Raw genomic sequence first — 27,481 nt, forward strand, 5'->3', positions numbered from 1 at the left:
CCACGAGAAACGGATGTCGTTCCCTCAACATATTAAGTCGTGGCCACGAGAAACGGATGTGTTCCCTCAACATATTAAGTCGTGGCCACGAGAAACGGATGCCTGTCCCTCAACATATTAAGTCGTGGCCACAAGAAACGGATGTTGTTCGCTCAACATACGATCTCGTGCCCACGAGATATTTTGACGTTCCCACGAGTTTATATGTTGTGGCCACGACAAAACTAAGTGAACCAAACATGTTCCCTCCCGGTCACCGTAATAGTATATGTGTGTGGTGCATTATTTGGGCCACAACTTGTGACTAATCAAAATTCAAACCTATTAAAATTGTGTTTTTGTAGCCTATATCTAAACATGTTCTGTCACTGTGTAATTTGTATTTCCCTGTTTGGCTTTATAATTGGATAAAGGCCAGAAAAAATTAGCATTAATCTAGACTTGCAATTTAAAAAAAACCTATTCTTATGGATCATTGTGAAGGCTAGTGTTTACCTTGTGAGATACAGTATTTAAGATTTCAGAATGGTGCCAACATGTTGTAATAATGATTGTCCTACTATCCTCTTGAACCGCTGACACATCACTAATCAGTCAGCAACACAAATACCACTGCGGCCAGTAAGCTCCGCCACGCCAGTCCCCATCTCATGAGGGATGACATCACAGAGATTAGCTGTAACTCTCTGATTCCTGGTACAAACATTTCAAACACAAACACTCACACCAGTGGCAGAGCTTTCACTATCAATAGAGGCTTTGAGCATGCAGTGAAACCATTCCCTTGTTCCCCTATGGTGCAATGATACATTGTAAGAGCTGTGAATGGAACTGTCCAGTCATACTGCTAACATAATTCAAAGAGGGTAACAGCACTGAAACTCCTCAAGTTAACAGAAACCAGTTATTTGAATTGCCACAGAGATTAAGACTGAGTAAGCAGAGAAGTTACAACCTGTTGTAATCTCGAGAATCAGAAGAAGTGTTCCTCTTCCACTGGCTTCAAAATTAGGTAAGAACTTAGATATTTTCTTTAGTTTGCCTTCCTGCTGTTCCAAGCTCTGGTCTTCTCCCCTCTTTCAGCATTGTAATTCACTTTAATGAACGAATGTGCAGTTATAGTGGTGATTGATTTAGTCTGAAGCAGAACATTTGCACAATAATGTGCTCTATTACCTGCTTAATGAATTGCCTCTGTCCCGTTTGTACTGTCATAGAATGGAGACTCACATCCTGTCTAATTACACCACAAACTAATAACCTTATTTACATTGCGGTTGTCACACATGCGATTATTATCATGAACAATTTGTGGCCTAAATAAATGTATGAATTTGGATCCCCCACAGATCCAATCTGTAAACTCTTTGTCCTGTGTGTTTCTCATATCAAGAGTATTGCATATGCAGTAAATCTGTTATATTACCTGAATGACCACAATTATACAGATAAAGTTGATGTAATGGAACTACTTTCTTTTAACTTGGCATTTGTGCAGACAATAACACATTTTAACAAAATAATTTTTAGCTGTTGTTACTGAGGATTTATCAGACTAAATAATGTTTAAATCAGTGATAGAAGTATAACAAATAACTAAAGTCAACTACAGTAGGCCTATGTTTGTGGAGCATTTTATATATACAGCTACAATCTTTTTCTTCTTAATACAACATTTTTATTACAAAATATATTATGATAATTTGAATAATAACAATAATTGCATTGGAACAAAATGTTTATTAATAAAGATTTATTTAATATGTAACATTAGCATATTTTAATAGTAGGCTCATAAGGCTCATGTCAAGATAAGTTTAGTGATTTGTCTGTTCTGCCTGTTCTAGCTAAAGGAGTAACACCTTTGCCCGCTGCCCACAGTCCTGTTGGGAAAGGAAATCACAAGTGTGTTTGACTCTGCCCCCTCCTTGCAGCCGTTGGCCCCTTGCCGTGGCCATTAGGAAGATTCTCAGTCTTACTGGAGCAATGACAGGTGAAATGAAGCACAAAATACTCTCTGTGTTTCTTTTTTGCTTTCTCTCTCGCTTTGACACAAATTGGAATGAAAAGTATAAATATTCATAAGTAAAAATGTGAAACAGGCATAAAATAAGTCCAGTGAAAAGACAAAATATTCTCTTATTATTACTGGCTTGTTATACTTTTTAACATCTCACCTTGGATTTATTTATTTTTTATTTGAGAGAGAAATTGAATGGATGAATTAAAAGCTATAAACATGCAACAAAAGTAACACATTTGTTGCAGTATGCATATTCAAATAATTTAAAATTAGTACTGGCAATATTATTTATTAACTACGTTTTTAATATAAATGAACATACCCTCACATAATGCAGTTTTTACGTCATAAAGTTAATAAAATGCGTTTCTTGCATTGTTTAGTTGCGGAAAAGGTTTGTGGCCCGTGACATTGCGTGATATCCTGCCATTTCCTCACTTTCATGCCATTTGACCCTGACCTTTCCTTTCTTTTATCATTACATGTACCGTCAGATTGCAAAAAAATCAATGTCTGTCACCCTTTCTGGGATCACAAGACATTACATCCCCATGTTCTTTGATGACTTGTCTGTCACTTTGCATTTGGGCCATTGGCTCTGGAGCCGGTCAGGAGAGAGGGGAGGAGCCCCTCATTAACAGATTTCCCCCTCATATAAATATCAAAGTGCTGCAACCAGCCAACTGATATTAAATCCATATTTCATGCATTTCGCATATGGGGGCAATTATCAGTGACCGAAAAAAAATCTGAACATGAGGTATTTATGCATATTTAGCAGACAAAAACACAGAAATGCAGCTAAATGATTTGAAGGGGTGTCTGCATTAAGTAGATGGTAATAGGAACAAATACCAATTGTTTGATTTTTTTTTTTTTTTACATACAAAAACACAACTGCAATATGGTACTGCTGTTTCAAAACTGAGCAAATATCTTTAACTAATGAAATAAAAAAAACAACTTAAAAAATGTTTCTTCAAAAAATATTGCATAAAGTATTGCATCGTCACAAAAGCACTATATAATTCTTCATACATTGGTCTTGTATTTGTATATCCTTTGTTGAATAAAAATAAAATTTCTTTGTTTTTGTAGACAAAAGCCGTTAAGAGAAAATGTCTCTGAGGGGCTGTCAGAGACCTCCTAAACTGGAGCGACTGGAGTCGGTTATGAGCCGGTTCTCTGGCAGCTTGGACCAAGATGATCTACAAGACGACCCAGAGGAGCTTGACTCAAGTGGCCATACTGACCTCTGTGGCGGTAAACTGCTGCTTCAGTGTGTCTTTGCGTCTATCGGTGACCTCATGACAGCTGACCTCTCAGCATACTGCTTTCATTATGTCAGAAGGAGAGTGAGTTGTACGATTCTATATTGGACTTTTTGGAGCAGCATGTATAGTGCAATAGAAACATGGTCTCTGCACAGCTGATACTGAATCTAATGTAAGGAATATGATTTACATAATGCAAGCATAAATGCAGGTGTCACGCTGGTGGCAACAAGGAGAGTTAAGAAGCAGGATCTAATTCAGCAGTCCCTTTATTTAACAATTAAAATGAAATAACAGAAATGCAGGAGCACTGGATAAATGCAGGAGAACAAGATATTAGACAACCAACTTAAAATTGAAATGAGAACAGACAGGGATGAAAATGAGGGCTATATAAACCCAGAGTGAGCTAAATAAATGGAACAGAAACAGGTGCGTAACTAATCAGATACCAGGGAAACAAGTGAAGTTCCTAAATGTAATTTCTGGAGGAGTGAACTCCACCAACATAATTGCTACCAGACTCAACTTCCAACCATTATTAGTCTCACTGGGGGTATATCTAAGCTCGAGTTCAGGCTGCTTCCTCGAGCCATTCCACTGTGGACAGCAAGCCAAATAAGTTACACCTTAATAGATTAAAGATTGTATGGGCAAACGAAATCGTGAAACAAGCAAAGGGAACACAGGCAAACGGGAACAGAACAGAACCAAACCAGAACACAATGAACCAAACATACTCCCGACAGCAGAATGCAGCACAATGCAGCAAGCTTAGAAAAACTGTTCACATATTTTTGCTCTCAAATATTCATTTAAATGCTACTTTTAATTATTATCTGAATTTAATTACCAACATTTTTGACTTTCCCCCCATATAAAAACTGTCATATTTCTTAAAATTGTGACACCCAAAAGACATTCAAAAGTTATTGTTAAAAAACTTTAATATAATAATATATATAATAATATATAATTTAATATAATATAATAACATCAATTTTCAAAGTAAATGTAAATTTAATCAATGTAAAGTTAATTGGTTACCATGATTTTGCTGAGCAAGACATGTTCCTGGATCAACTTATTTTGTTGATCATGAAAATTTAGTCCTAACCATATAACCTAACTCTACCCATAACATCCCTAAAATCAGGAAATGATAGATGAATAACACTGATGTAGAAGCACCTACTGTAACTGGTTGTAAGCCTAAACTTGACAAAAACTGGAAACTTGTCCCTCAAATCTGATTGGTTGATTGGAATGTTGTGCAGGATCAACAAAGTTGTTGATCCAGGGACATGTTGCACTTGGTGAAATCGCACTCAACGTAATGCATCCTGACTTTTTTTTTTTTTGGTTGATAAATTTAGTTTATTGAATTTCAATATTTATTTAACGTTTCTTGCTAGACAAATCCAAGTTTTGTATACTGTATTTATTTAGACATGTCACATATTTTGGTAACAGTGTTGCAACAATTGCAAACCTCATATAAAATAAATAGAAAATCCAGCTCATATAATATTTATTTTGATCTCCTGAGGATGACGATCAATTTTTTTCCTGAATGTTAAGCACCTCACTGACCATTTGTTGAAAACGTTTTTTTGGCACTATTTTTTACCGTATAAAGTGCTGTTTATGCTCACTTCTAAATCAGTGCATGTTCATTAATATTTCCAGGAACAATATTTCAGCAGGTAAAAGCTTACTAAAATCATTATCTGATTCAGAGCAGATTTAGCCTTGAGAAACTCCAGAGCACACAGCATACTATACACCTCCAGCCGGAGTCTTCAATCGCTATCCTGCTGACAATCAAATGGAGCCTCTACATGCCATTACTGCACAACTTCAAAAGATAAAAAGCCAAACAAACTATTTCTAAAGTAGCTGTACTTTTTGATTGCTAAGATGTTATCAGCAGTTTAAAATACAAGGCCAGCATGAATCAGAATGATTACCATAACATAGGTGTGTGTCAATGTTTTCTTATTGATCTCAATAGCTCATATGATTATGTTGAGAAAAAATCACTACAAAATGACTCATTTCAATATTATGATTACTTTCAGAATCAAGGAACATATCATTTCAAGCAATATACAACTTTCTTCCATTCAAGTCCCTGGATGGTGTTATATTTCTTGAAGAAGTGCCAATCCTGGTGCAGGTGACAGAGGTGGAGCGATTCACATCTACAAGGGTAATACAAATTAAAACACTACAAGTGAATCACTTACACATTTCTTCAACACTAAAAAGGTTATGAAACAATTTTTGAACTATGATGCTATTTTTTATAACAGGATTATTTGCTAAAGAACAAAAGTAAAATAATACTATGTAGTATTTAAAAAAAATATCTATACATTTGTACCATGTATCATGATTAGATTAGTACAAAAACATAATTAGTTAGTTCTTGTTTCTCGAAATTATCCACTCAAAGGTGCTGAATCCCAACCTGTATACTATAGAGCTGAGCCACGGAAACTTCAAGTGGAAAATCAAGCGTCGTTTCAAGCACTTCCAGGCACTTCATCAGGAACTGCTCAAATTCAAGGCCCTCTTAAAAATCCCCCTGCCAACCAGAATGTAAGATGCACTGTATTCATTTCATCTTTATATGCATACAGTACGCTCTCTCACAAACAAACCACAAGTCTTAAAAAACAAACTCGCTTCATTGCTTTTTGAGCTGCTAAGTGTTTTCATTTTTCAGTTGGGTGTACTCAATTTGTCCCAGATGTATTCTTGTTAGCGCCCCTAAACCCTACGAAAAACCCTTTTCTCAGCCTCACTGCACTGTTACCTCTCGGTTAATCAAATCAGAGGCGCTTTCACGGACACGCAACCCAAATCTTGTCAAATATTGACAGTCAGATTTCCTGTTTTTGACAGACACTCAGTCAAAAGGAGGTCATTCAAAGGCTGCAAACGGTTTCACGGAGGACACATACCAACATTACCACGAAGACCTGATGCTCTTGTCAAAGAGGAACAGCTCATCAGTAGAAAAGTTAAATTATTTATTTTAACTATTGTTTGAACAACTTAAATTGACCTTGGCATGCATAAGTGTGCCATAGAATATCAATCAACCCTTTATACAAACTAAAGGTCCAAAATAAAATAAAAAGTATATATTCACAATATATTGAGTAAAAAGTTAAAAGGCATAATTAATGCTGGGAATATTTATAATTATATTTAAACACTTCTATATTTATTTTTCTTTCTGGTGTTTGAGTCTTTGTTTTGTTCTTACAGTTGCAACTTGAGGACTACCTGAGGAATATATTGAAAAGGCCTTTATACAGGACACATCCTACAACGGTACGTCACAGCTCAAGCTTTTTTCCTTGTATTTGCCCCTACGAAAAAGTACTGTGGCAGCACCATTTGATGGTAATACAATGTCATTGTCATGATATATAATGATACTGAATGATCAAAGAATGAATAAAACTTTACTCATATCATCTATGTGCAGTACCATTGTCTGCCAATAGCCCCAGCATAAAAAAATAATGGTTCCATTACCATTGTGTCACATGATGGCAGAATGAAGGTTCTGGAAGGAACTCTACCTGCTGTGTCCCCACTCATTAAAACAGGCTATTTTGTCGAGGACGCCTCTGAGAGGTGATTCCACACTTTGCTCAGTGCTTCACAGGCTAATTCTCTGACAGTCACATAATTAGCAATAGTTTGCAGGGCTAATTAAAGAGTACCTGTACCCAGAAACATTTTCCCCTGCTTCAATTTTCACCTCACACTGCCCTGACTAATTATTAAGGCAGAACTGAACTTTACAAAGCAGAAGCCAATTTGTGGTTCATTTTAGACACCATAACTGAAATGATTCAAAGAACCATGCTTAACTGAAATAATGATAAGCAAATTTTAAAGTAACTGGTGTGTGACTTATATACATTTACCATAAAGCTGCTTTGAGGCTTATTGATGCTAATAATGCTAACTGCATTTTATTTCAGCTTGAATTTTTGGAAGTGAGTCAAATCTCATTTATTCAGGATCTGGGACCAAAAGGAATGTAAGAATGTACATAGTAACATAAAATACAATAAAACAATCCTTGGCTTGATTAGTGTTTGTTCATTCATATGTTTATTTGCCTTGACAAAAGTGAAGGTCTGATCTTAAAGAAATCAGGAGGAAACACATTCCCTGTATGTTACTGGTGCGGGTCCAACAGCGTTTGTTACCGGTGGTCCAAAAGGTGAGAGCTCTTCTACATTCATTTACTCAGGAAATCATGTTTCTTAGGAAATCATAATACTGTGTCGAAAACCAACCTTTTTTAGTTTTCACCTTTGTTCACATCGTGAGGACAGAACATACTATCTTTCTGAGAAAAACACTTCAATCAGTAGTGTGTGATCTCCGTCTCTTGGTTTCATAAGTAAGAACACCAAGCCCTGAAATGAATACTGGTGAATAACAGATGCTGTTGTTGAACTTCATCTGTGCAGACGGGGTTGTTATTGTTTTTTCTTTGACAAGCAACTACAGTAACATTACACTTACATAATTCACATAGCTCTTAAAAGCAAACACTAGAAGACTCTGCCCCAATTGAATTTTGCTCCTCGGATTGCGGCCTTGCTGAGCCTTTGGGTCGTGGCATGTCTTCTGTTGCGGTTGTTTACTTATTTAGGTTATTATGATGTTTTCCCACAGCTGATAGAATGGCTCTCCCCCTTGTTTTAGCTCTCATGTGGTGGCTGCTTCATGTTTCAGATGGCTGGTGGTAAAAGACTCCTTTGTTCTCTACATGAGGCCAGAGGATGGCCAAGTAGGCACCGTGATTCTATACGATAAGGGATTTCACATCAAAATTGGGACCCGGGAGACCGGAGTCAGGCACGGAGTCACTATTGAGAATCTTTGCAGGCAGGTTGAGATAAATATGTTTTATACGGCAGATAATTCATCATGCAGTAATTGTTAGATAACATGCTTTCAAAATTATCTCTCTCTCTCTGTGTGTGTGTGTGTATGAACTGTTAAATAAGTTATTATATATATCTTTTTTTTTTTTTTTTTTTTTTTTTTTACAATGAAAAACATTTTTCCAGTGGGGTAAAGCTAAACTTATTTCAGCATTTTCAGTATTCTCTATAAACAAGTCTTATCTTAATCAAATTGTAAGATAATTGTACATTTGTGTTGTTTAAAAGGTTGTTTTTTGTTTTGTTTTTTATTGACAGGGCACTTACTATCAAATGCTCCACATATAGGCAGGCTCGTTGGTGGGGGCACTCCATAGACGAGTTTTCTCAAATGTTTGGACAGGACTTTCTGAGGGAAAACCGCCATGGGTCTTTCACACCTGTTAGAGAAAACACTACTTCAAAATGGTGATGAATTATGCATGCACAATAATTACTTAAATACAATACTCCAGTTAAAACTATAGAGGACACAGTGCATTCTTTCTTAATAAATTTGAATGTGCATTATTTAATTTAATTTAAAATATTACATTAATCTCAGAAGTTCAACTAGTCCCTTATTCTTTGTTCTTTTTATGTCAACATGTGAGCAACACTTACCAGAACATTTTCTCTCAAATCTCTGTGAAGTACCCTGACACAGTTCTTAAATGAGGCACCCTGTGCTCCTTTTGAAGGTTTGTCAACGCAGCTGGATACTTTGATGCCCTAGCTGATGCCCTGGAAGGAGCAAAGGAGGAGATCTTCATCACAGCCTGGTGGTACAGATTAGAATCAGCATCAATTACTTCCCATGGTCCTAGCTTTTACAATTAAATGAGCAATGTCGCACTGCTTAATGTAGGCCAGTGGTAGCCAATAACCAGTAGCTAACCAGAACTGGCAAGTACAACCCTTCCAATGTTTATACCATGGTTAATTAAAATGAATTAAGCTATTAATTAATTATATACATTGTGCGTTCAGAGCTTTTATGCGCGCTAAGTTCCCGCCTGAACTGAATGGACCAATTATCAGCACAATTTTGACGCTACGGCGATGATAAAATGTGAAACCCAGACAGTCAAACATGATGTTTCACTTTATTTTGATGGTCCCTTTAGCACATTCTGTTGACTATTAGTAACGTCGCACCTACTTGTCTACTGACTCTCATTAGAGTGTTAGTAGAGTATTAGTAGACTGGTAGGGTTATGGTTAGAATAAGTTGGCATGTAGTTGCAAAGTTACTTCAGTAGAATGTCTGTTGGAGGAGCATCACAATAAAGAGTTAGCAGATATTAAGCAGACAGACTACTACTGTAATACTCTAATGAGAGTTAGTTGACATGTAGTTGCAAATTTACTTCTAGTCAACAGAATGTTAAAAAATGATCATCAAAATGAAGTGTTACCAAAAAGAGGTTTTTAAACTATTACCACCAATACTAGAATTTATCATGTTTTATTGGCCTAATATGTCAACATTGGCCTAATGAGGATCCATTAATGGTCTCATCTGTTATTATAACTTTATATTACAAATGTTACTGTAAAATAATTACAAGAACATTTTCATAAAGACAAGTACTAGGTAGAATCAAAGCTTTAAAGTCTGGACCTTCTTGAATTATTGACCAAACAATCAGTTTCCCCCATGTGTAAAATGTGTAATGATGACTAATATTAGGAAAAACTTAGCTTTCAGATACTCCAAGAGCCAAAATCATTAAGAGCCTGAGGAACTGTTAAGGAGAAGGAAATAAAAAAATCAATATAAGAAAATGTTAAGTAAAAATAGTATGACTTCCCATGGTATTTTAAAGAAGAAAATTCTGTCAAACTGATAAGGGTCCAGATGATGCTTAAATAATATTTAAGTAAACAAGTAATTGTTAACTAGGCAATTACTTTATTGCAGTTATGTTGTCAACCAACTTTGCATGAGTGTAAGATACCACAAAAGACCATTTTGCAAAAATAAATAAATGAACAAACAAACAAAGGGAGCATGCCCTGGGACCCCGCTAAAATGGTTCACCTCCCCAGTGTTCAAACCAAAACACATTCTTGGCCAGGACGTTCTTAAACAAATTCACCTATTGTCTTTGATAGATTAAAGGAACCCATGAATGTTTGGGACAATGTGAGGCTGAATAGGTGCTAACAAAAAAAATATTTTGGGGGGAATTATGCCTTAAATGTCACAGAAATAAAGAATGAAACTTGTGTGGAAATTGTTAAAGGTTTTTAAATTGGTTTTGATATGGTCCTCAGGTTAAGCCCAGAAATCTTCCTCAAACGACCTGTAGTAGATGGGAACATGTGGAGATTAGACCATGTCCTCAAGCGAAAAGCAGTGAGTCTGAACACCTGCTCAAATCTGGACTTCAGCCAGTTTAATTTTACTTCTCACACATCCATATATTGTGTTGCACCTCACAGTTCACCCAGTTCTCTTTGGTTTTCCCAGTTTTAACAACATTTTGTCTTTTGTCAACTCAGCAACAAGGAGTGAAGATCTTTGTCCTGCTCTACAAAGAAGTCGAGGTAGTGATGGGTCTCAACAGCGAGTACACAAAGAAGACCCTGATGGGACTTCACTCTAACATCAGGGTGAGTCGATCAGTATGTCAAACATTGTCAAAAGCAGAATTATGCCCAGAAATGACAGTATTACAGAGGAGACCCGTCCCTCCGAATCAGCTTCCCACTCTTACGTTTACCCATATCTCTCCAAGAACTAAGGCTCGATCAAATCAAATCATAGAAAGCATGAGAACACCTAGTGTGCCCACTGCTTCCCCTCCAGACACAGGAGTAGCATGTTACTTAGATCGTGTTTGGACATTGCCAAAATACTCTCTAGTAGAATGACGGGGATCACTCTGTTGGGAACCCTACGGATTGTGTCTGAAGATGGTCAGGTTCTCCCTTGCCGATTGTCTTTATAAGAGCCTGGGGCTGCAAGTCTGCTTCCTCCCCTGGTGCCACAGAGCTTCTATGGCACCATAGTGCTGTGGTATTCATCACCGTAGCACCCCAGGCCTGTGTGTGATTGACATGCCGTCACATTATCTTATTGGAGCGCTGGTTGAGTCTGGACAGAGGAGTGACACTGGGAAGTGGCTTGGGATCCACACCCCAAGGACGTGTGCGGCAAAGCAGCTGGATGGAGGTATTCCTGGGCCCTGCTGGTGTAGAAACACCTGCCAGGGGCGGCGTCCTCTGGAGGCTCTGCCAAAGCTGGTGGAGACGCAGCTGCTTCGCACAAAAGTTGACACCATCTACATTGTGGTGTTATTTTTGGCTGAGAGCCTGCTGTATTTCTTTAGCTCATATTTAGGAAATTTGGTCAATCGACAAAAGTTAAACTCTAAAAAAAAATGTTTTGTTGTTATGACAACTTGAATGAAATTATGTTAAACCAACAAACTATACTGAGTTAGAGGAACTTGTAACATGTACGCAAATCTTTTCAAACTCAAAAAATGTAGTCACTCCAACTACTTGATTTGTAGCTCTGGAACCAATTTATCTGATCTATTTCAGTTAAATCCACGTTATTATAGCACATACTAAATGTAACTTATTTATAAAGTTAATGTGTAATGTAATGTAATGTAATATAATGTAATAAATTACTTGTCACTGGCATTAGCGCAGTCATTGCTTATAGAGTCAATGTAGTGTTTACTTCATTTCATAAACTCTTCTATCAAATGGTAACCACAAAAATTTCAGCATTACAGAAACTCTTTTAAATGTCAAACATAACTGCATTAAACACTAACAGGTCTTTCCATTCACTAAAAAACACATAAAAACCCTTAATTTCAACATTTATTCTCCTTATACAGTATAATGCAAAGCATGCTGGGAACTAGAAATCCACTACCCAAGTTTCAAAGACAATTTCATTAAGTTACTCCAACTTAATAAAAAAAACAACAACAATTAAAGCAAAAATATATATTTATATATATAAATATATATTTAAATATATTTATATTACACACAATATTAAGTTAATGTAATGATCAACATTATTATGCCGACAAAATTGTTTAATTAAATCAATAAATTAGAATTTTTACCTTGCAACCATGCATTTATTTAAGTTGTGGTAACAGGTCCCCTGAATTACTTTTTAGAGTGCGTGTTTATCAGTTTGTGTCTTGTAAAATCTGTATGATTGAATGATTGATTCAAAGAACTTTCTGGCAATCCACACATTCATATATGTTCTGATTGAATATTGTATATTTTGGCACATATTCAGAAGTACTTGTATTTCATGTACCGTTCAAAAGTGTGGGGTTGGTAAGATTTTTTTTATTTTTTTGAAAGATTTTATGCTCACCGAGGTTGCAATTATTTGACAAAAAATACAGTGAAAACATTAACATTGTGAAATATTATTACAATTTAAACTGTTTTCTAGTTTAATATATTTTAAAGTGTAATTTATTTCTGTGACGGCATAGCTGAATTTTCATCAGCCATTACTCCAGTCTCATTATCCTTCAGAAATCATTCTTATATGCTGATTTGGTGCTCAAGAAACACTTATTATTATTAACACTGAAAACACTTGTGCTGCTAAATATAACCCTAATACATTTTTTCATGATTCTTTAATGAATAGAAAGTTCAAAAGAACAGCATTTTTTTTAAATAGAAATATTTTGTAACATTAGAATTTTTTTACTGTCACGTTTGATCAATTAAATGTTCCTTGTTGAAAAAAAGATGTACTGACCCTAAACTTTTGAACATTTGTGAATGTGTAAATAGTATTTAAGTGTTGTGCATAACAAACATACAAGAAATGACTGAGCAGAATTGTAGTATTCTGAACACACCCTCAGTCTTTTTTCTTCTTTAATAAAGAATTTCCCAATGCCTTGTGGATTTGAGAAAATGAACCTGACAAGCTGTCCATCTCTACTGATTGACAGGTCATCCGACACCCTGATCACATGCCCTCCACTGTTTTGCTCTGGGCTCACCATGAGAAGTCGGTGGTGATTGACCAGTCACTGGCCTTCCTGGGAGGGATTGACCTGGCCTACGGAAGATGGGATGATTCCCAACACCGACTGACTGATGTGGGGAGTGTGAGAAGAAGCCCCCAGCACAGTCCTGGTCTCTCCCCCAGCCTCACTCATGTAAGACCACCACTATTATTAGTGGTACTTTCTGAGGCAAAAATCACTATTACTATTCTACATACAGTTATATCTCATAACCCATTCTTCACCTGTAATACACTACAGTTCAGAAGTTTGTGGTCAGTAAGAAAAAAAAATTAAACTATGCTCACAAAAGCATTTATTTGATCAAAAATATAGTAAAATAGTAATATTGTGAAATATTATTACAATGTAAAATAACTGGTTAAAATATTTATTTATGTGATGGCAAAGCTGAATTTTCAGTGTCACATTATCCTTCAGAAATTATTCTAATATGCTGATTTGGTGCTCAAGAAACATTTATTATATTATTACTGACCCCAAACCTTTGAAGGACTTGACTTTGTAGGACTGGACTTTTACCTGACTATTATCACTTGATATTTTCATCTGGTGGATAATAAAACAGGAAAAACAATCCCATGTATTCTTACAGTGCATTTTGAGGCCGGTAATACCTCTTTTATACCAGAATGGTTAACGTTCTGGAGCCAGAGCCCATTCTTGGCCAGTTCTTAGCCAGGCAAACTGAAGACTGTTGCAAACCGTCTGCATGTTTCCACAGGTTTTAGAAACGAACGGTGACGTACTGCTGCTACACGTTGTTTACCTGCGTAACCAGTGTAAATATAAACATTGTGCATCCCAGTGTTTGTGTAGGTAATGTGGCAACTATTTTTTTACAGTACAGGGAGTGATTAGCAGTGTTACACCACATTCTGTGACCTATGTAAACATAATCCTTGTTATTCCCTATATGGATTTATATACATATATCAGAAATAGATGATATCAATTCTTCACAGAGGCAAAAGTGAATTGGACAGGAATAAACTTGTAAATGTGACCCATTGCGAGTGGTAGCCCACAGTGGCTTTGCAGTGTTTGTCAACATGCCATGCTATTGCCAGCTGGGTGTTTCTGATATCTGTCAAAGAACTCAATGGGGGAAGTCGACACACACCTGACAAACGTCTGCTAAAGCCTCCTCTAAACATGTGGACTAATGCGCCAATTCAATTCAATTTTATTTGTATATAGTGCTTTTCGCAATACATAAAAAAACTAAATTTAAAACTGCTCATTAACAAAATGTCATGTAAAATTATTTGTAGGACCATTATGTATTTATCTTTGTTATGTTATATATTGATTTGTGATTTATACTTGAAAGCATTGACAGCTAACCTGAATTACAATTGTAGTGATTTCTATTTTGTATAGCTGTTCTAACAATGGTGATCATAAAGGACTGGTCCAGACTGCATTTCAGTTGTATGCTTACTGGGATTGATTTTGCGGCTGGTGATTCAGGGCCTCTGCCTTCTTATTCTTTTCTTTTCCCAACGAGCAAACGTAAAATTGCAATTACGGAGCATCTGGGGCACCCTTGAAGGGCCTGCGGTTGATAATTCCAGTCCTTCTCGCCGGGCCTTTCCTTCCCCCCAGAGAGCTGCATTAAACATAAAGGCCCTGCATGGATGAGTGAGTCAACAAATGACTGGGGCCACTAAATGGGAGCTTGATTTTCGTCTTTATGCCACCTCTCCCAGCCTGCTGCCTACCTGCCTGCCGTTGTGTCATTAAATATGGGTCTGAGCTTTTAAATAAACATGATTTGAACCCTTCAGATGAAGGCACTTATTGCATTTACTAAGGGGCTTCTCTTTGCATGCTTGAGTGACTGTATCTATCAATGCGGGGCTCCTCAGCTGTAAAATCTTTGCTAATATACATGAAACTGTTACAGCTGTTGGTCTAACCTTTCAAAACGTCTCCTAAGGAGCACAGTGATATTTGCACTTAATAAAATTATGCCCACCAGGAGAATAGTGCTCTGACATTTGCCATTTGTCAAGTCGAGGGCACTATGATCCCCCATGAGCCATTAACTCGCACACATCAGAGGGCATTTTACCCTCGTTCAGACTCCGCTCAGCAGACTGGAGTCACTTACACTATCGTTTAAGTCATAGCTTCCCTGGGCTGATGCCGCACGGGTGGCCATTACCACTCTCTACATACTGCAGGCTGACAGCTAGCCCGATATATCAGCCACATATAGATAACATGGACGTTTTCACTGTTGAATTTTTCAGAATGTGTGAAGAAAAAGATGGTCTTGGTTCTTTGGCCCTCTGTTGTGCACCAGTTTTGTTTTTTTTTTTTAAATAATACTAAACATTGTAGATAGAATCAAGTCAGGCAGACAGCCCAGACATTGCATACATGTGAGATTTTGAAAATAGTAATGGAATAATGTTTGTGGTGGAGCATAAGTGTTCTCACAATAATCGAAAAACAACATTTTTAATGGAGAAGTCATGGTAAAAAAAAGTAATATATTTCCAAAATGAAATGAAATGTTCTAGTTAAGTTAAAGGGATAGTTTACCCAAAAATTTTAATTCTGTCATAATTTACTCACCCTCACCTGACTTTCTTTCCTCTGTGTATCACAAGTGAAGTTATTTTGAAGAATGATGCTAACAAAATATTTTTGGTGACCATTGACTTCCATTGTATGAACAAATTACAGACATTTCTCAAAATATCTCCTGTCATTCAGGTTTGGAACGGCATGGGGTAAATGATAACAGAATTTTTATTTTAGGGTGAACTATCCTTTTATGCTTAATAATTTAATGGATAGTTATTACTCTTCTTGTGTGAGTGCAATTTCTATACATTTAAAATGTTCTCTTTTTAAATAGAAATGTAAAGCTTTCGTCCGCAACTTTTGGCGCTATAGCGCTTAATAAACAGAACTGCATGTGTCTTGCGGAAGAACACTGTAGCCTGAGCTACTTCTCTTTGTTAATGTCTATGATGAGTCACACAGGTACTGGGCTACTCCGCAGCGGTGCGACCCAAACCAGTCTAACATAGTCCGAATATGAACACTTATTATAGGTGTACCGTTGGGATTCAGGATAAGACATACACACGGGTTGGAAAATGGATTCATGATATACTTGCTTAATACGTACAGTTTGTACATTTTGAAAAAGTTACGGACTGCAGCTTATTATTATCATATTTATTATATTTATATTTTTATTCATGCAAATTCATTTGTCAAAAGGTGTGGGATGCCTGATCCATGCATTTTTGGGGGGCTAATATTGCCCACAACACTTTGCACCATTGAACAAGAGCAGTTTGTGTCAATTTCATGTCTACTTTTTTAAGAAATTGTTTCCCACAGCAGTTATAAAATATATGAACCTAATAGTATAATTTTTACTAATACATTTTTGATCACCAGCCATGTACATATTTTTGGTGCATACAATATTTATTGGGATGCAGGAATGAGCTTATTAAATAGCAAAACATATTTCTGTCTTTTCTGTCTTATCTGTGTTTTATACATGTTCATTTTTGTTCTGTAGCAGTCAGTTGCCATGGTGGAGGAGGGCGAAGAGATGAAGATTAATTTGATAGTTGAAGAAATTCAGACTGGAGAAGGAGGAGATTCAGGCTCAGTGGAGGATCCAGGTGAGATCTGTGTGAGCTTCGCTTTGCCCATAGAGGAGGAACAGGGAGAAAACAACAAAGGAAGACTGCTAAGAACGCCATCAGAGAAAAGTCGCCACAGCTCTGATGGAACAGAGTCCAGTAAGAGAAATTCAACAAAATAAATTGTTATATAGATATGGTTATATTTTAAATACTGTTTGTATTTTATTTTATTTTATCTATACATTTATAAAGCTTATTTTTTTCTTGTTTATTTTGCTATTCTTTTTGGTGCCGATTGTGGTGCAATTAATTACATAACAGAGACTGTGTTTGTGTTCTGTGTGTAGAACATCACTGTAGGAATAGTCTTAATTCCAGGACCCCTCTCACTCGGGAATGTTACACCAAGAGCTTGTCTCTGCATTCCAGCGATTCATACTATCTCGGCCTTCATCACTCTCTCCCTTTGCCTTATGGTTAGTACACAAGCATTAAAACCAAACACATCTGTATGACATGCATATATTGACACATAAATCCAGTATTCATACACAACTAAACCTTATTATTCATTCACTGAAGCTGACGTTGAATGACACAGCTATGAGAACTAATCAATCTTTAAGTTTATAAATATATGGATTGCTACATCTGTGTAATGTCGACCTGTTTTAGAGACCAGTTCCCTGAGAAGTTACATAGGCAGTACTGAACTCTGTGGAGAGACTCGCTTCTGGCACGGCAAAGACTACTGCAACTTCATCCTCAAAGACTGGGTCAAACTCAACAAGCCTTTTGATGGTACGGAACAGCTGAATTAAACACGACTGGTGCACATCTGTAATATCACAACCACAGCCAAAAAAATGTAAATGTAGACCTCAGCTGATTTATTTTGCATTACAAAAATATCAGGACACATTCATATTTCTGTGTTTCCCGAAACAGTGAATCTTTAGGCCTTAAGACAAAAAACTAGCAGAAGAGACAAAAATGACAACGACACTACACATTATTTGATATCTTAAGTCAAATTCATCAATTGAAGCAATCTCTCCAACACAGGAATGAGGGAAAGAAGACACAGAAGTCGTTTCCAACAATCCCATTCTGTAGTCAGTATGGGGTTATTTTCCCAGCTCTATTCTCTTGCCAGAGGGAGATAACTTTATTTTTGCATTTCTGCTTTGTAAATGTGAAGTCCTGGTTTTGCACATAGTGCCAACTGGCTAGGACACAACAGGAGAATTGAGGAGTCTGATGAATGTAGTGAAATACTCTAAGATGGTTGTGCATTGTCAAAGACGGTGAAAGAGAAAGACCACACTGGGATGCCTTCAAAAGGCCTGTCTGTCATCTCTGTATAACCTGGGATGTATTGGCCAGGACACTCCTGTAAAAGAGATTTTAATCTCAGTGAGGTTCTCTCCTGGTTGAATAAAGGTTAAATAAATGTAAAAAAAAATATATATATATATATATATATATATAATGGTTTGGTTAATGTTATTATGCATTATAGCAGCTGTTTGTTGTTTATTTTTCTGGTTAAGACTTCATTGACAGGTATAAGACACCTCGGATGCCCTGGCATGATATTGGGGTGGTGGTTCATGGGAAGGCTGCAAGAGATATTGCACGACATTTCATTCAGAGGTGGAACTTTACAAAGGTAGGAGGTATTAGATATGTTCTTGGCTATCTTACGGTGCGTCCGAAATCGCGTACGGTCTGAGTAGGCACTACATTTGAATTTGAACTTACTTCACAACCATTAAAAAAGTACATTTTATATAGTAAGTATGTGTGTAGTATGAATGTAATCCGCCCAAACTACGTCCACCATGTTGTCATTATCATGTGACCTACCAGCGTTAGTTGCGTCGCTTCACTTCCATTCATAAATCCTCTCCTGTGGCCTCATGGGATAGTAAAGTGTCCATCGAATGCGCACTTGAGAATCTCGCCGGAAGTAGGTCATCCGGGGACTTTTCGCCTGCTGTTTTTTAAATAATGTGTATTCAGACATACTACTCTGTTGGTGCACTGTTTTTCACATGCTATATAGTAGGGACGTATTCGATTTCGGACGCAGCGTTAGTCCTCTTTCTCTTTTTAGTCTCTTTTCAGTCAAAGATTGAGTTTCAGAAAATTGTGTCCCAAACTGTGCTCAGAATTGTCAAGATATCAAATGTCAAGATATTTGCATCAGATTAATTCAAGATCAGATGTTCTGACCTGTAAGATCTAAGTTTATTTCATAACTCTACTCTTACTCTACCTAAATTACTCTTTTTAAACAACTTTGGAAGAAACCTCTGAGTAAAACATCAGAAATGAGAACCTTGCTGAGCTGAAAGAACAACCTATGAGCAACATCATTTTCATCTGGGGGAGTTTTACATTTGAAAGCATATCTATTATAAGAGTGTTGCAAAGTGTATTGGCCACATATTGTATCGTTTGCTATAAATTATGACTATAAAGCATATCCACTTAAATGTCCAGAAAAATCACTTTCCTAAATGCTTAGAAGGTGCACAAATACCACCTCCATTCAGAAAACTAATTGTAAGAACTGAAGATCAGAGCGCATGCATGAAGCCGAGGTTTCCACCCTCTCTCAAGTGTGTTTGAATAACCATCTTTATTAGCTTGAGCTTAGCACCCCCTGCAGTTGCTCATTGTGTCCTGTTCTGAATGCAGTCAGCATTCAATGGCCGCCCGTACTCTCAGCCCCCTTTTAGAGCAATTAGAGGCCTTTTTACTTTGATTGTTCAGTAATTGAATTGGTTTGAGGCCTGTATGATTTCCTTTGGATTATGCCAGTCATATTTCAGGCTTGGCTACCGATCAGACACTCTGCTGGTGAATAATTAAAGGAGAGGAAGCCAGGTGTGTGTGCGGCAGACGAGGACAAACAAAAGAAAGTTGAATGCCTCTGATGAGGTGTTTAGTGGAAATGAGAATTTACGGCTCAAAGACAGACCAGTCTCATTTATATCTTTTGCTGTTGATTAGGGAACACCACTTGTCACATTCACAACAAAGAAAGTATTTCAAAGTGGGAACAATCCTGTCAGTGATTTGTGTGGATGGCATTATGAGGTATATTACAGGACTTTTCAAACATAGATAGTGTATATATCAAAACTTTGGGTAACAAGTCTCTTAAGCAAGTAACTATTTTCTTATTTGAATATATTTTAAAATGTAATTTAGTATGTAATGTAATGTAAATTTTCAGCATCATTACTCCAGTCTTTAGGGTCACATGATCCTTCAGAAATCATTCTTATATAACGATTTGCTGCTCAAGAAAAAAATCATATTGTTACGAATGTTGAAAACTGTTTATTTATTTGAAATAGAAATCTTTTGAAGCATAAGTGTCTTTACTGTCACTTTTGATATTTTGATCTATTTAATGCGTCCTTGCTGAATAAAAGTATTATGAATTAAAAAGTATTAAGCTTACTGACCAAAAACTTACGGTATTATACAGTATACTGTAATAATAACAATATTTGCATGAGCTCTGAATTAAACTTGTATAAACAGATCAATTTACATTGTAAAATACATTATCCTGCAGTATCTTATCATCTGAACTTTTATTAAATATAACATCTGAGTTTTATTTGCCCTTTATTTATGAATAATGCTTTTGTACACCTGTGCTAATCTAACTTGCTATTATCTACTGTTATCACAGAACTTTCCATCTCCAACCATATGATCAGTGTTTTATGATCTGCACCTGTAATAAAAAAAAAAAAAAAAAAAAAAAAAGAATTAGTTTAAGTCAAGCTTTTTTTTAGAAGTGTGGTGATTCAGACATGTGATTCACTATCAAGGTCACTGGAGTTATAAGTATCGCTTGGGCAGCTGCCAACAGCCCGTGAGCAGAGTTAATGTTAGTTCTCCCTCATCAGGGCTCAATGGATTTTAATCAACACATTATGCCAGTTGTTAATTGCCTGAGAACCATCTGTTTATAACCACACGGCCCAGATTACCGCTTGCCCACAGTGTAAGCTGACATGGCGTACAGCTTGCTAATTTGCACCATGAGCACTTCCTTCAAGAGGGGTGAAAACGTCAAGTAAAATAAAACTTCCAAAGAAACTCAAACTTAAGCGAACAAATCCTTTTTTCTCGCTTTGTTTTAATAACACTGTTACAGAACAGAACAGAAAGTCTAGATGAACGAAGAACACATTCGTCTTTAATGTGACGAATATTGAAAAAAATATTGTTTCTCCCATATGTAGATAATTGGTAGGAAGTGGCAACATCATTTTCCTTTGTTTCCCAGGAAACAAAGCTTGTCTCGTGTTCAAAGAACCTTTGAACCATGTGCCGGGCCCAGTTGAAAACAGTCTGAGTGTAGTCTAGTTAGGACAATAGCCATTAAAAACCTAGTTTCGGAAACCCTTCACACACACGGCCATCAATTTACTGTAATCAGCGGCACTGTCTAAGACTAAACAGAAGAGACTTTTATTCAGCCTCAAACAAGTGCTCTCTATCTCTGGGGAGTGGAGGTAGCAGGCAGGGGTTGATGGTCAGCCCAACAGGCTATCTGGATGTGGCACAGTAATTAGTGCTCTTTAGGGGTGTGATTTTGGAGTCTGCGTCGGGCATTCTGTCTGATCCCAATCAACTCTTCTTTTATTTGCTAGCTGGTGAAGAAGCGGTCGGGGGTGACGTGCTACCCCTGCCTCATGCCCAAGTCTCTCTCCGCACCCATGGTGCCAGCTGAGTACCACGGCAAATCCACACAAGCTAACGTTCAGGTGAGATTTCAACACCAAATTACATGAGTTCCTGCTTTGTACTGGCAATATTAAGTTATCCATCATTTTTTAGAGAAATGTGTGTTTTGTGATAAGTCATTCCTTGCGATTCTATTCATTTCCCCCCCAAACAAACTAAAACAAGGTTTTGAGATCTGTGTGCCAGTGGTCTATTGGGTCAAAGGTCCATGAGGAGTCCATTCATTTGGCCTACGTATCAGCCATCCAGAACAGCAAACATTTCATATATATAGAGGTAAAATACATAACCACAAGCAGTGTTGCGTAATCAGATTACATTTTTCAAGTAACTTTACTAAACTTACTACAGTTACTTTTACATTTATTCATTTACACCTCTCCTGTCCCCATGTTGAAATAAAAATCAGGAGTGAGATGCAGAGGCGTTCTAGACTAAATGTGAGAATGCATTTACTCATCTCACTTGCACAAAACCAGATTCAGTATTCCTCAAATTGAATAAAAACAGTGCAATGCAAACTCAGAATATTACGCAAACCTGAAATAATTAAATATGTGAAATAATACATTAAATATACTTTATGTCTGTATTATTATTATTATTATCTCACTTTATTAACCAATGTCTTTGCTGCTGACCTAAAGCAAAAATGACTTTAGTTAAAGGGATAGTTCAACCAAAAACAATTCTGCCATCATTTATTCGCCCTCAAGTTGCTCCAAATCTATATGAATTTATTTCTTCTGCTGAACACAAAAGAAGATATTTTGAAGAATATAGGTAACCAAACAGTTGATGTACCCCATTGACTTCCGGAGTATGGAAAAAAAATACAATACACATAAAATACAATAAATAAATACTAAATACACTACTGTACCGGTGTGAATTTGCATTTCCTTCAGCCTAGGCTTATTCATTTCACTGTTGGTGTTAAAGGGTCTTTACATTCATTTTCAGAAAAAGTAACTAAGTAATGTAATTAGTTACTTTTTTAAGGGAGTAACACAATATAGTAACACTGAACACTGAAACAAGTATACATCAGCTGCACAATTTGGGATAGGGTCTATGCCTGGTCATGAGTGCAGAATAAAAGGTTTTCATTTTATTTTTAGGGGCACAGTAATTTATTTACCCAGTTATTCATTTAAAGTATATTATTTTTATTTCATATGTAAAAAAATAAATAAATAAAAAGCCTTCCAAAAATGTTAAACAAGCAAAGACATTTATGTTTTTACAAAAGAATTATATTTCAAATAAGTGCTATTCTTTTGAACTTTCTATTCTATAAAACATATTAAAATAGAAAACAGATTTTGATCAAATAAATGCAGCCTTGGTGACCATAAGACAAATCTTACAGACTCTGAACATGATATAAATATATCATATTTATATATTTAATAAATAAATATGTATTAAAAAGAAACTACAAAAAAATAAAAAAAAATAAATAAACAACTGATCCGGAACCCTGTTTTATGAGATTGTGATTCTTGCATAATGCTTCAGATGCAGTTCCTGTGCCGTATTTTCTGTTTTTCATCTTTCTCTTCTCCCTTTTGTCTCTTTATCTCTCAGAACCAGTTCTTCATCAGTTGTGCTGACAAATCCATCCACAACAGCATTGGAGATGCGCTCACGGAGAGAATCCTGCGGGCATACAGGTGCATCATGACAATAGATACACTTGTATATGAATTTGAACACAAAAACATCAATGGGCAAACCTAACTCCTTTTCATTTCCGTTTGTGACTTGGCCACAGGGAGAGGAAAAAATTTCGGGTCTATGTGGTGATGCCCCTGCTGCCCGGCTTTGAAGGTGACATCTCCTCAGGGGGGGGGCAAGCCATCAAAGCAATCATGTACTTTAATTACAGGTAATAACCCTCCAAACATGCGTCTTCTGTAATCACCAAATTGCCACAATTAAGGGCAAAAATGCAGCAAATTACACGTGTGTAATGTGGAAACAACGGTCCCCGCTACTCACTAGAGAGAAGCAAAAGACGATTACAGCCCCAGCTTGGAGGCTCAACACTAGGCTAGATAAGGGGAGTAGAGAGGATGCTGTGGTAACTGGGGTTCAGCGAGCGATGTGATTGGTCGGGTGAAGGAGAATTAAGACACACGATTGGTGCAAGTCAAGACAGACAGTAGATGAAATGAAACCTTTTTTTCTCCATTACAGGACAATGTGCAGAGGGGAGCGCTCCATTATTGAGAGGCTCAAATGTGTGAGTAAGTAGACTAGTATGCAGAAATATAAATTTAGACTATAGCTGTCACATTTGCAAAAATCATGCCCATCAAATGTGGATTGCATCATTTTAATGTATTATAACAGGATCAGGATGAAGAAAGTGTGTGTGTGTGTGTATGTATTTGTCTGTGCAGTGGCAGATTGCTGGATCAAGTACATCTCATTCTGCGGTCTGCGCACTCACGCTGACCTGGATGGGCGTCTGGTCACTGAACTCATTTACGTGCACAGCAAGCTCATGATCGTGGATGATTGCACTGTCATTATTGGTCAGCCAATCTCCCCTCTCACACATATAGAAAAATAAAATTGGGTCGTTCTCAGGAAATGGTATAATTTGTGCCAGAAAATTTCATGAATTCATTTCAGACACAATTTAAGACACAATATTTTCCCACGTTTTAGGCTCAATGAAGCAATGCTATAATTGAAACATAGGTGGAGGTGACTTGCTTGATATTCAGATTAGTGGTTGACACATATGAGTTTTTTTACTGGCTGATACTGACTACTAAGATATATTTGGAAAGACAGCATATATATATATATATATATATATATATATATATATATGCTATACGCATATATGCATATATATATAAACGCACCTGGTCATGTTGTTTGAAATCTTTAAACTGTAAAACTATTATACGCCACTAGGGGGCACTGCATTCATACAAAACACATCTCGTGTGGACATGAGCAGAATAACAAACACCAACAGATGTTTATGAAAAGCGAAGTCACGCCTGTCTCCTCAATCCACACAAATGCATTATTAAAATCCCATTAACGTCGCTCAAATCCGTCGCTCAAAGTCTGTCTTTATCAATTCCAATTATCCTCTTATCCTTATGAATAGGCTTTGAAGAAGAAAAACAAGAAACCACTGTTTTTCACTGATGTGTCCTTGAGGCTCTCAGTAGAGGTCACACCCAAATACAGATCCAGAACACGCATCCTACACTCCCCATAGGCATTAACTATGATAGTAGGAAAAGGAAAAGTGTCTGATAGGTATCTGTGATCTGCTTAGGCTCAGCAAACATCAATGACAGGAGCATGCTGGGAAAGAGAGACAGTGAAATGGCTGTGGTTGTTGAAGACACAGAATTCCAGCCCTCTGTCATGGATGGAGGGAGTTATCAGGCTGGCAGATTCGCCCTGTCTCTACGGGAGGAATGCTTCAGGTCTGCTTTTCTGTTACACGTGAGCAACATGGCAACAGGATTTTTATTTGCAGTGGGAGGTTTTACAGTCCTGTGACATACATTGTTGATATTTATTGGATGAATCTCACAAAGAAAAAAATATATAAACATACTAACATATATAGACATTAAATTAAATCAGCAAATTTACACACTAAATCAGCACTATGTTTAAATTATAAAAATGTTAATTTTTGCATTTTGTGCATGGGAGAAATGTTCTCAATTCTAATGAAAATAATACAGATTAAAAAAAATTCAAATCGTAAATATTTGTCCTAAAATCGGGTTAAATAAAAGTTGTTGTTTTTTTTTAAGGTGAAAGATTAAATACAGCATAATTCAACCAATTTAAATGTATTAATATTTTGTGCCCCATTACATTACAAAAGCTTTAATTTGGAGTCTGAAAACAATCTCTCGTTTTAGGCTTGTTCTTGGCTTGCTGGGAGACAACATAGACATCAGTGATCCCATCAGTGACCGATTCTACAAGGAAATCTGGATGGTGACAGCAGCCAAGAACGCCAGTGTGTATGACAAGGTAAATAAGTCACTCAGAAAAGGTAAGAGCACAGCACTGACCTTCCTCACCGAACGCTCTAAATAACCCTCGATTTATTTTTAGAAAAGACTGATCTTAGATATTTGATTAACCGGCTCAGTCAATAGAGCCGGATGTTTACTTGTGGTCTGATTCTGCCTTTTTCCCTTGTCATTGAAATGCTTCAACAATCCAATATTAGATAAATATGCTTAAGCTATAATATACAGTAGGCGTATAACCTCACTGCCTCTCTGTGCAGGTCTTCAGATGTTTGCCCACTGATGCAGTCCTAAACTATAAGATTCTGAAGGACTACATGTCACGCCCATGCATGGCTGCCGAGGACCCTGCACAGGCCTGCACTGAACTGAAGAAGATACGAGGCTTTCTGGTCCAATTTCCCTTGTATTTCCTCTCTGAGGAGAACCTTTTCCCTTCCTTCAACTCTAAAGAGGGAATGATGCCCATCGAGCTGTGGACATAGACTCTTTGAAACTCAGGGTTCCCACTCTAAACCAAATGTCAAATTCCCTGACTTTTCCCTGACTTTCACTGACTAAAAAGATGAATTTCCATGACCTATAATGAACGGCAAAACAGGCTGCTGTTTTGCGGAGCACCGAGCTGTTTTGTTTTGTAGAAAGCCTTTCTTTAAAGTGAATTTCGTTTTGTATAAATTGTATCTTAATTTTAATACATTTTTCATCAACCAGTTGCCTGTATTTAATAAATGAGAAGCAAATATATAGCAGACAATATAATCATGGAGGCGTGCCGCGATCACTTGCATTGCACGTGAACTGGAGCGCATCTCATCATAAATTAACCGAAACTCGGTGTATGCCTCACATACATGAGAAATACATCTGAAGATAGCTTGGAATGTCTTTAAACGAAACAATTCAAAACGAAAAGAAATAGGCTACTCTCTGATTATGTAATCCATGATGTGGGACCTGATATTCATTTAGCCTATGTGATATTCATGCTTTTTTTCTTACAGTAAAGCACAGTCCACAAACAACCTCCCTATAATAAGACAAATCTCTGGAGGCATGCTCCAAGCACACTCTCATCTCATCCCTTTTCCCACAGTTGTAGTAATGACACTATAACCAAACCGGAAATTGTAACGCGTGCGCACACAAAAGTTTCTCGTGCGCACGCAAAAGTTTCTCGTGTGCACGTGAAAGTCCATATTATTATTTTTTTGCAAAGGTCCCCTCAGGGGCTCCGTAGAAAGATGTGTGAAACAGCGCGATAAAAAAATCGGTATAGAAAAATTACATTTTGATAAATGGAAACTAAAATTTAAAGCAACAAACTAAATTCCCTGATATTCCATGACTTGGACAAAAAATATATAAAATTCCCTGACTTTCAATGTCTGGAATAGACCTTTTAAAATTCCATGACATTCCAGAAATTCCATGACCCGTGGGAACCCTGGAAACTGTAATGGCTGCCCTCTCTTTTGACGCTTGTCATCTAATGATGCTATATGTGCTGTCAGTAGCATGCATACATTTGTAGAGCGGAAACTACCTCTGAGCTATCCATAGACGCTAGCTTTACATGTTGCTGTGAAGTCTTAGTGTACATAAACCTTCATTCTTCTGCTGTATATTTGTCCCTTGTCCTTGCAGGTTTATAACTGAACTCTTTTAATGAAATATACATGGACACTGCAGCTGTTGTAAATAATTAACTTTGTTCTTCCAGATTATTTCTTTATGAGTGCATA

The 27,481-nt window shown here is 36.9% G+C and overlaps 2 protein-coding genes across 4 annotated transcripts in view; one reads left to right on the plus strand and one right to left on the minus strand.

The window, feature by feature from the left end:
- Window positions 1-865: 865 nt before the first annotated feature.
- LOC311087971 (phospholipase D1) lies at window positions 866-27,463 on the plus strand. Of its 3 annotated transcripts, none has more exons than XM_084121523.1 (28): window positions 866-1,012; window positions 1,848-1,993; window positions 3,122-3,286; window positions 5,379-5,509; window positions 5,756-5,901; window positions 6,208-6,325; window positions 6,577-6,642; window positions 7,305-7,363; window positions 7,457-7,549; window positions 8,071-8,223; window positions 8,541-8,690; window positions 8,963-9,046; window positions 10,542-10,623; window positions 10,770-10,880; window positions 13,226-13,435; window positions 16,857-17,082; window positions 17,274-17,402; window positions 17,602-17,727; window positions 18,480-18,598; window positions 21,612-21,725; window positions 21,871-21,981; window positions 23,296-23,381; window positions 23,483-23,596; window positions 23,908-23,957; window positions 24,114-24,248; window positions 25,016-25,169; window positions 25,620-25,734; window positions 25,997-27,463. In XM_084121523.1, the coding sequence occupies exons 3-28, from the start codon at window positions 3,142-3,144 to the stop codon at window positions 26,219-26,221; spliced, it is 3,252 nt and encodes a 1,083-aa protein (XP_083977649.1). In that variant the 5' UTR covers window positions 866-1,012; window positions 1,848-1,993; window positions 3,122-3,141; the 3' UTR covers window positions 26,222-27,463. The 3 variants fall into 3 exon arrangements, with proteins under 3 accessions (XP_083977649.1, XP_083977650.1, XP_083977651.1); XM_084121524.1 differs by having other exon boundaries at window positions 16,860-17,082; XM_084121525.1 differs by lacking the exons at window positions 25,620-25,734; window positions 25,997-27,463 and having other exon boundaries at window positions 23,908-23,953; window positions 25,016-25,154.
- The window catches only part of nalcn (sodium leak channel, non-selective), a 128,996-nt gene continuing 124,724 nt past the window's right edge, over window positions 23,210-27,481 (minus strand). Inside the window, exon 47 of the mRNA XM_084121522.1 lies at window positions 23,210-23,367. Within this exon, the coding sequence (XP_083977648.1) occupies window positions 23,354-23,367 (14 nt within the window). The 3' untranslated portion in view covers window positions 23,210-23,353. The remainder of the gene's footprint in view (window positions 23,368-27,481) is intronic.

This window comes from Abramis brama (assembly GCF_963993115.1).
Source record: "Abramis brama genome assembly, chromosome: 8".
NCBI classification, from domain to species: domain Eukaryota; kingdom Metazoa; phylum Chordata; class Actinopteri; order Cypriniformes; family Leuciscidae; genus Abramis; species Abramis brama.

Coding starts and splice junctions, on each gene's coding strand:
- LOC311087971 (XM_084121523.1), top strand. CDS start 3,142: ATGTCTCTGAGGGGCTGTCAGAGACCTCCTAAACTGGAGCGACTGGAG. Junction 5,902..6,207: donor ATCCCCCTGCCAACCAGAAT/GTAAGATGCACT, acceptor TGTTTTTGACAG/ACACTCAGTCAAAAGGAGGT. Junction 17,083..17,273: donor CTCTGATGGAACAGAGTCCA/GTAAGAGAAATT, acceptor TTCTGTGTGTAG/AACATCACTGTAGGAATAGT.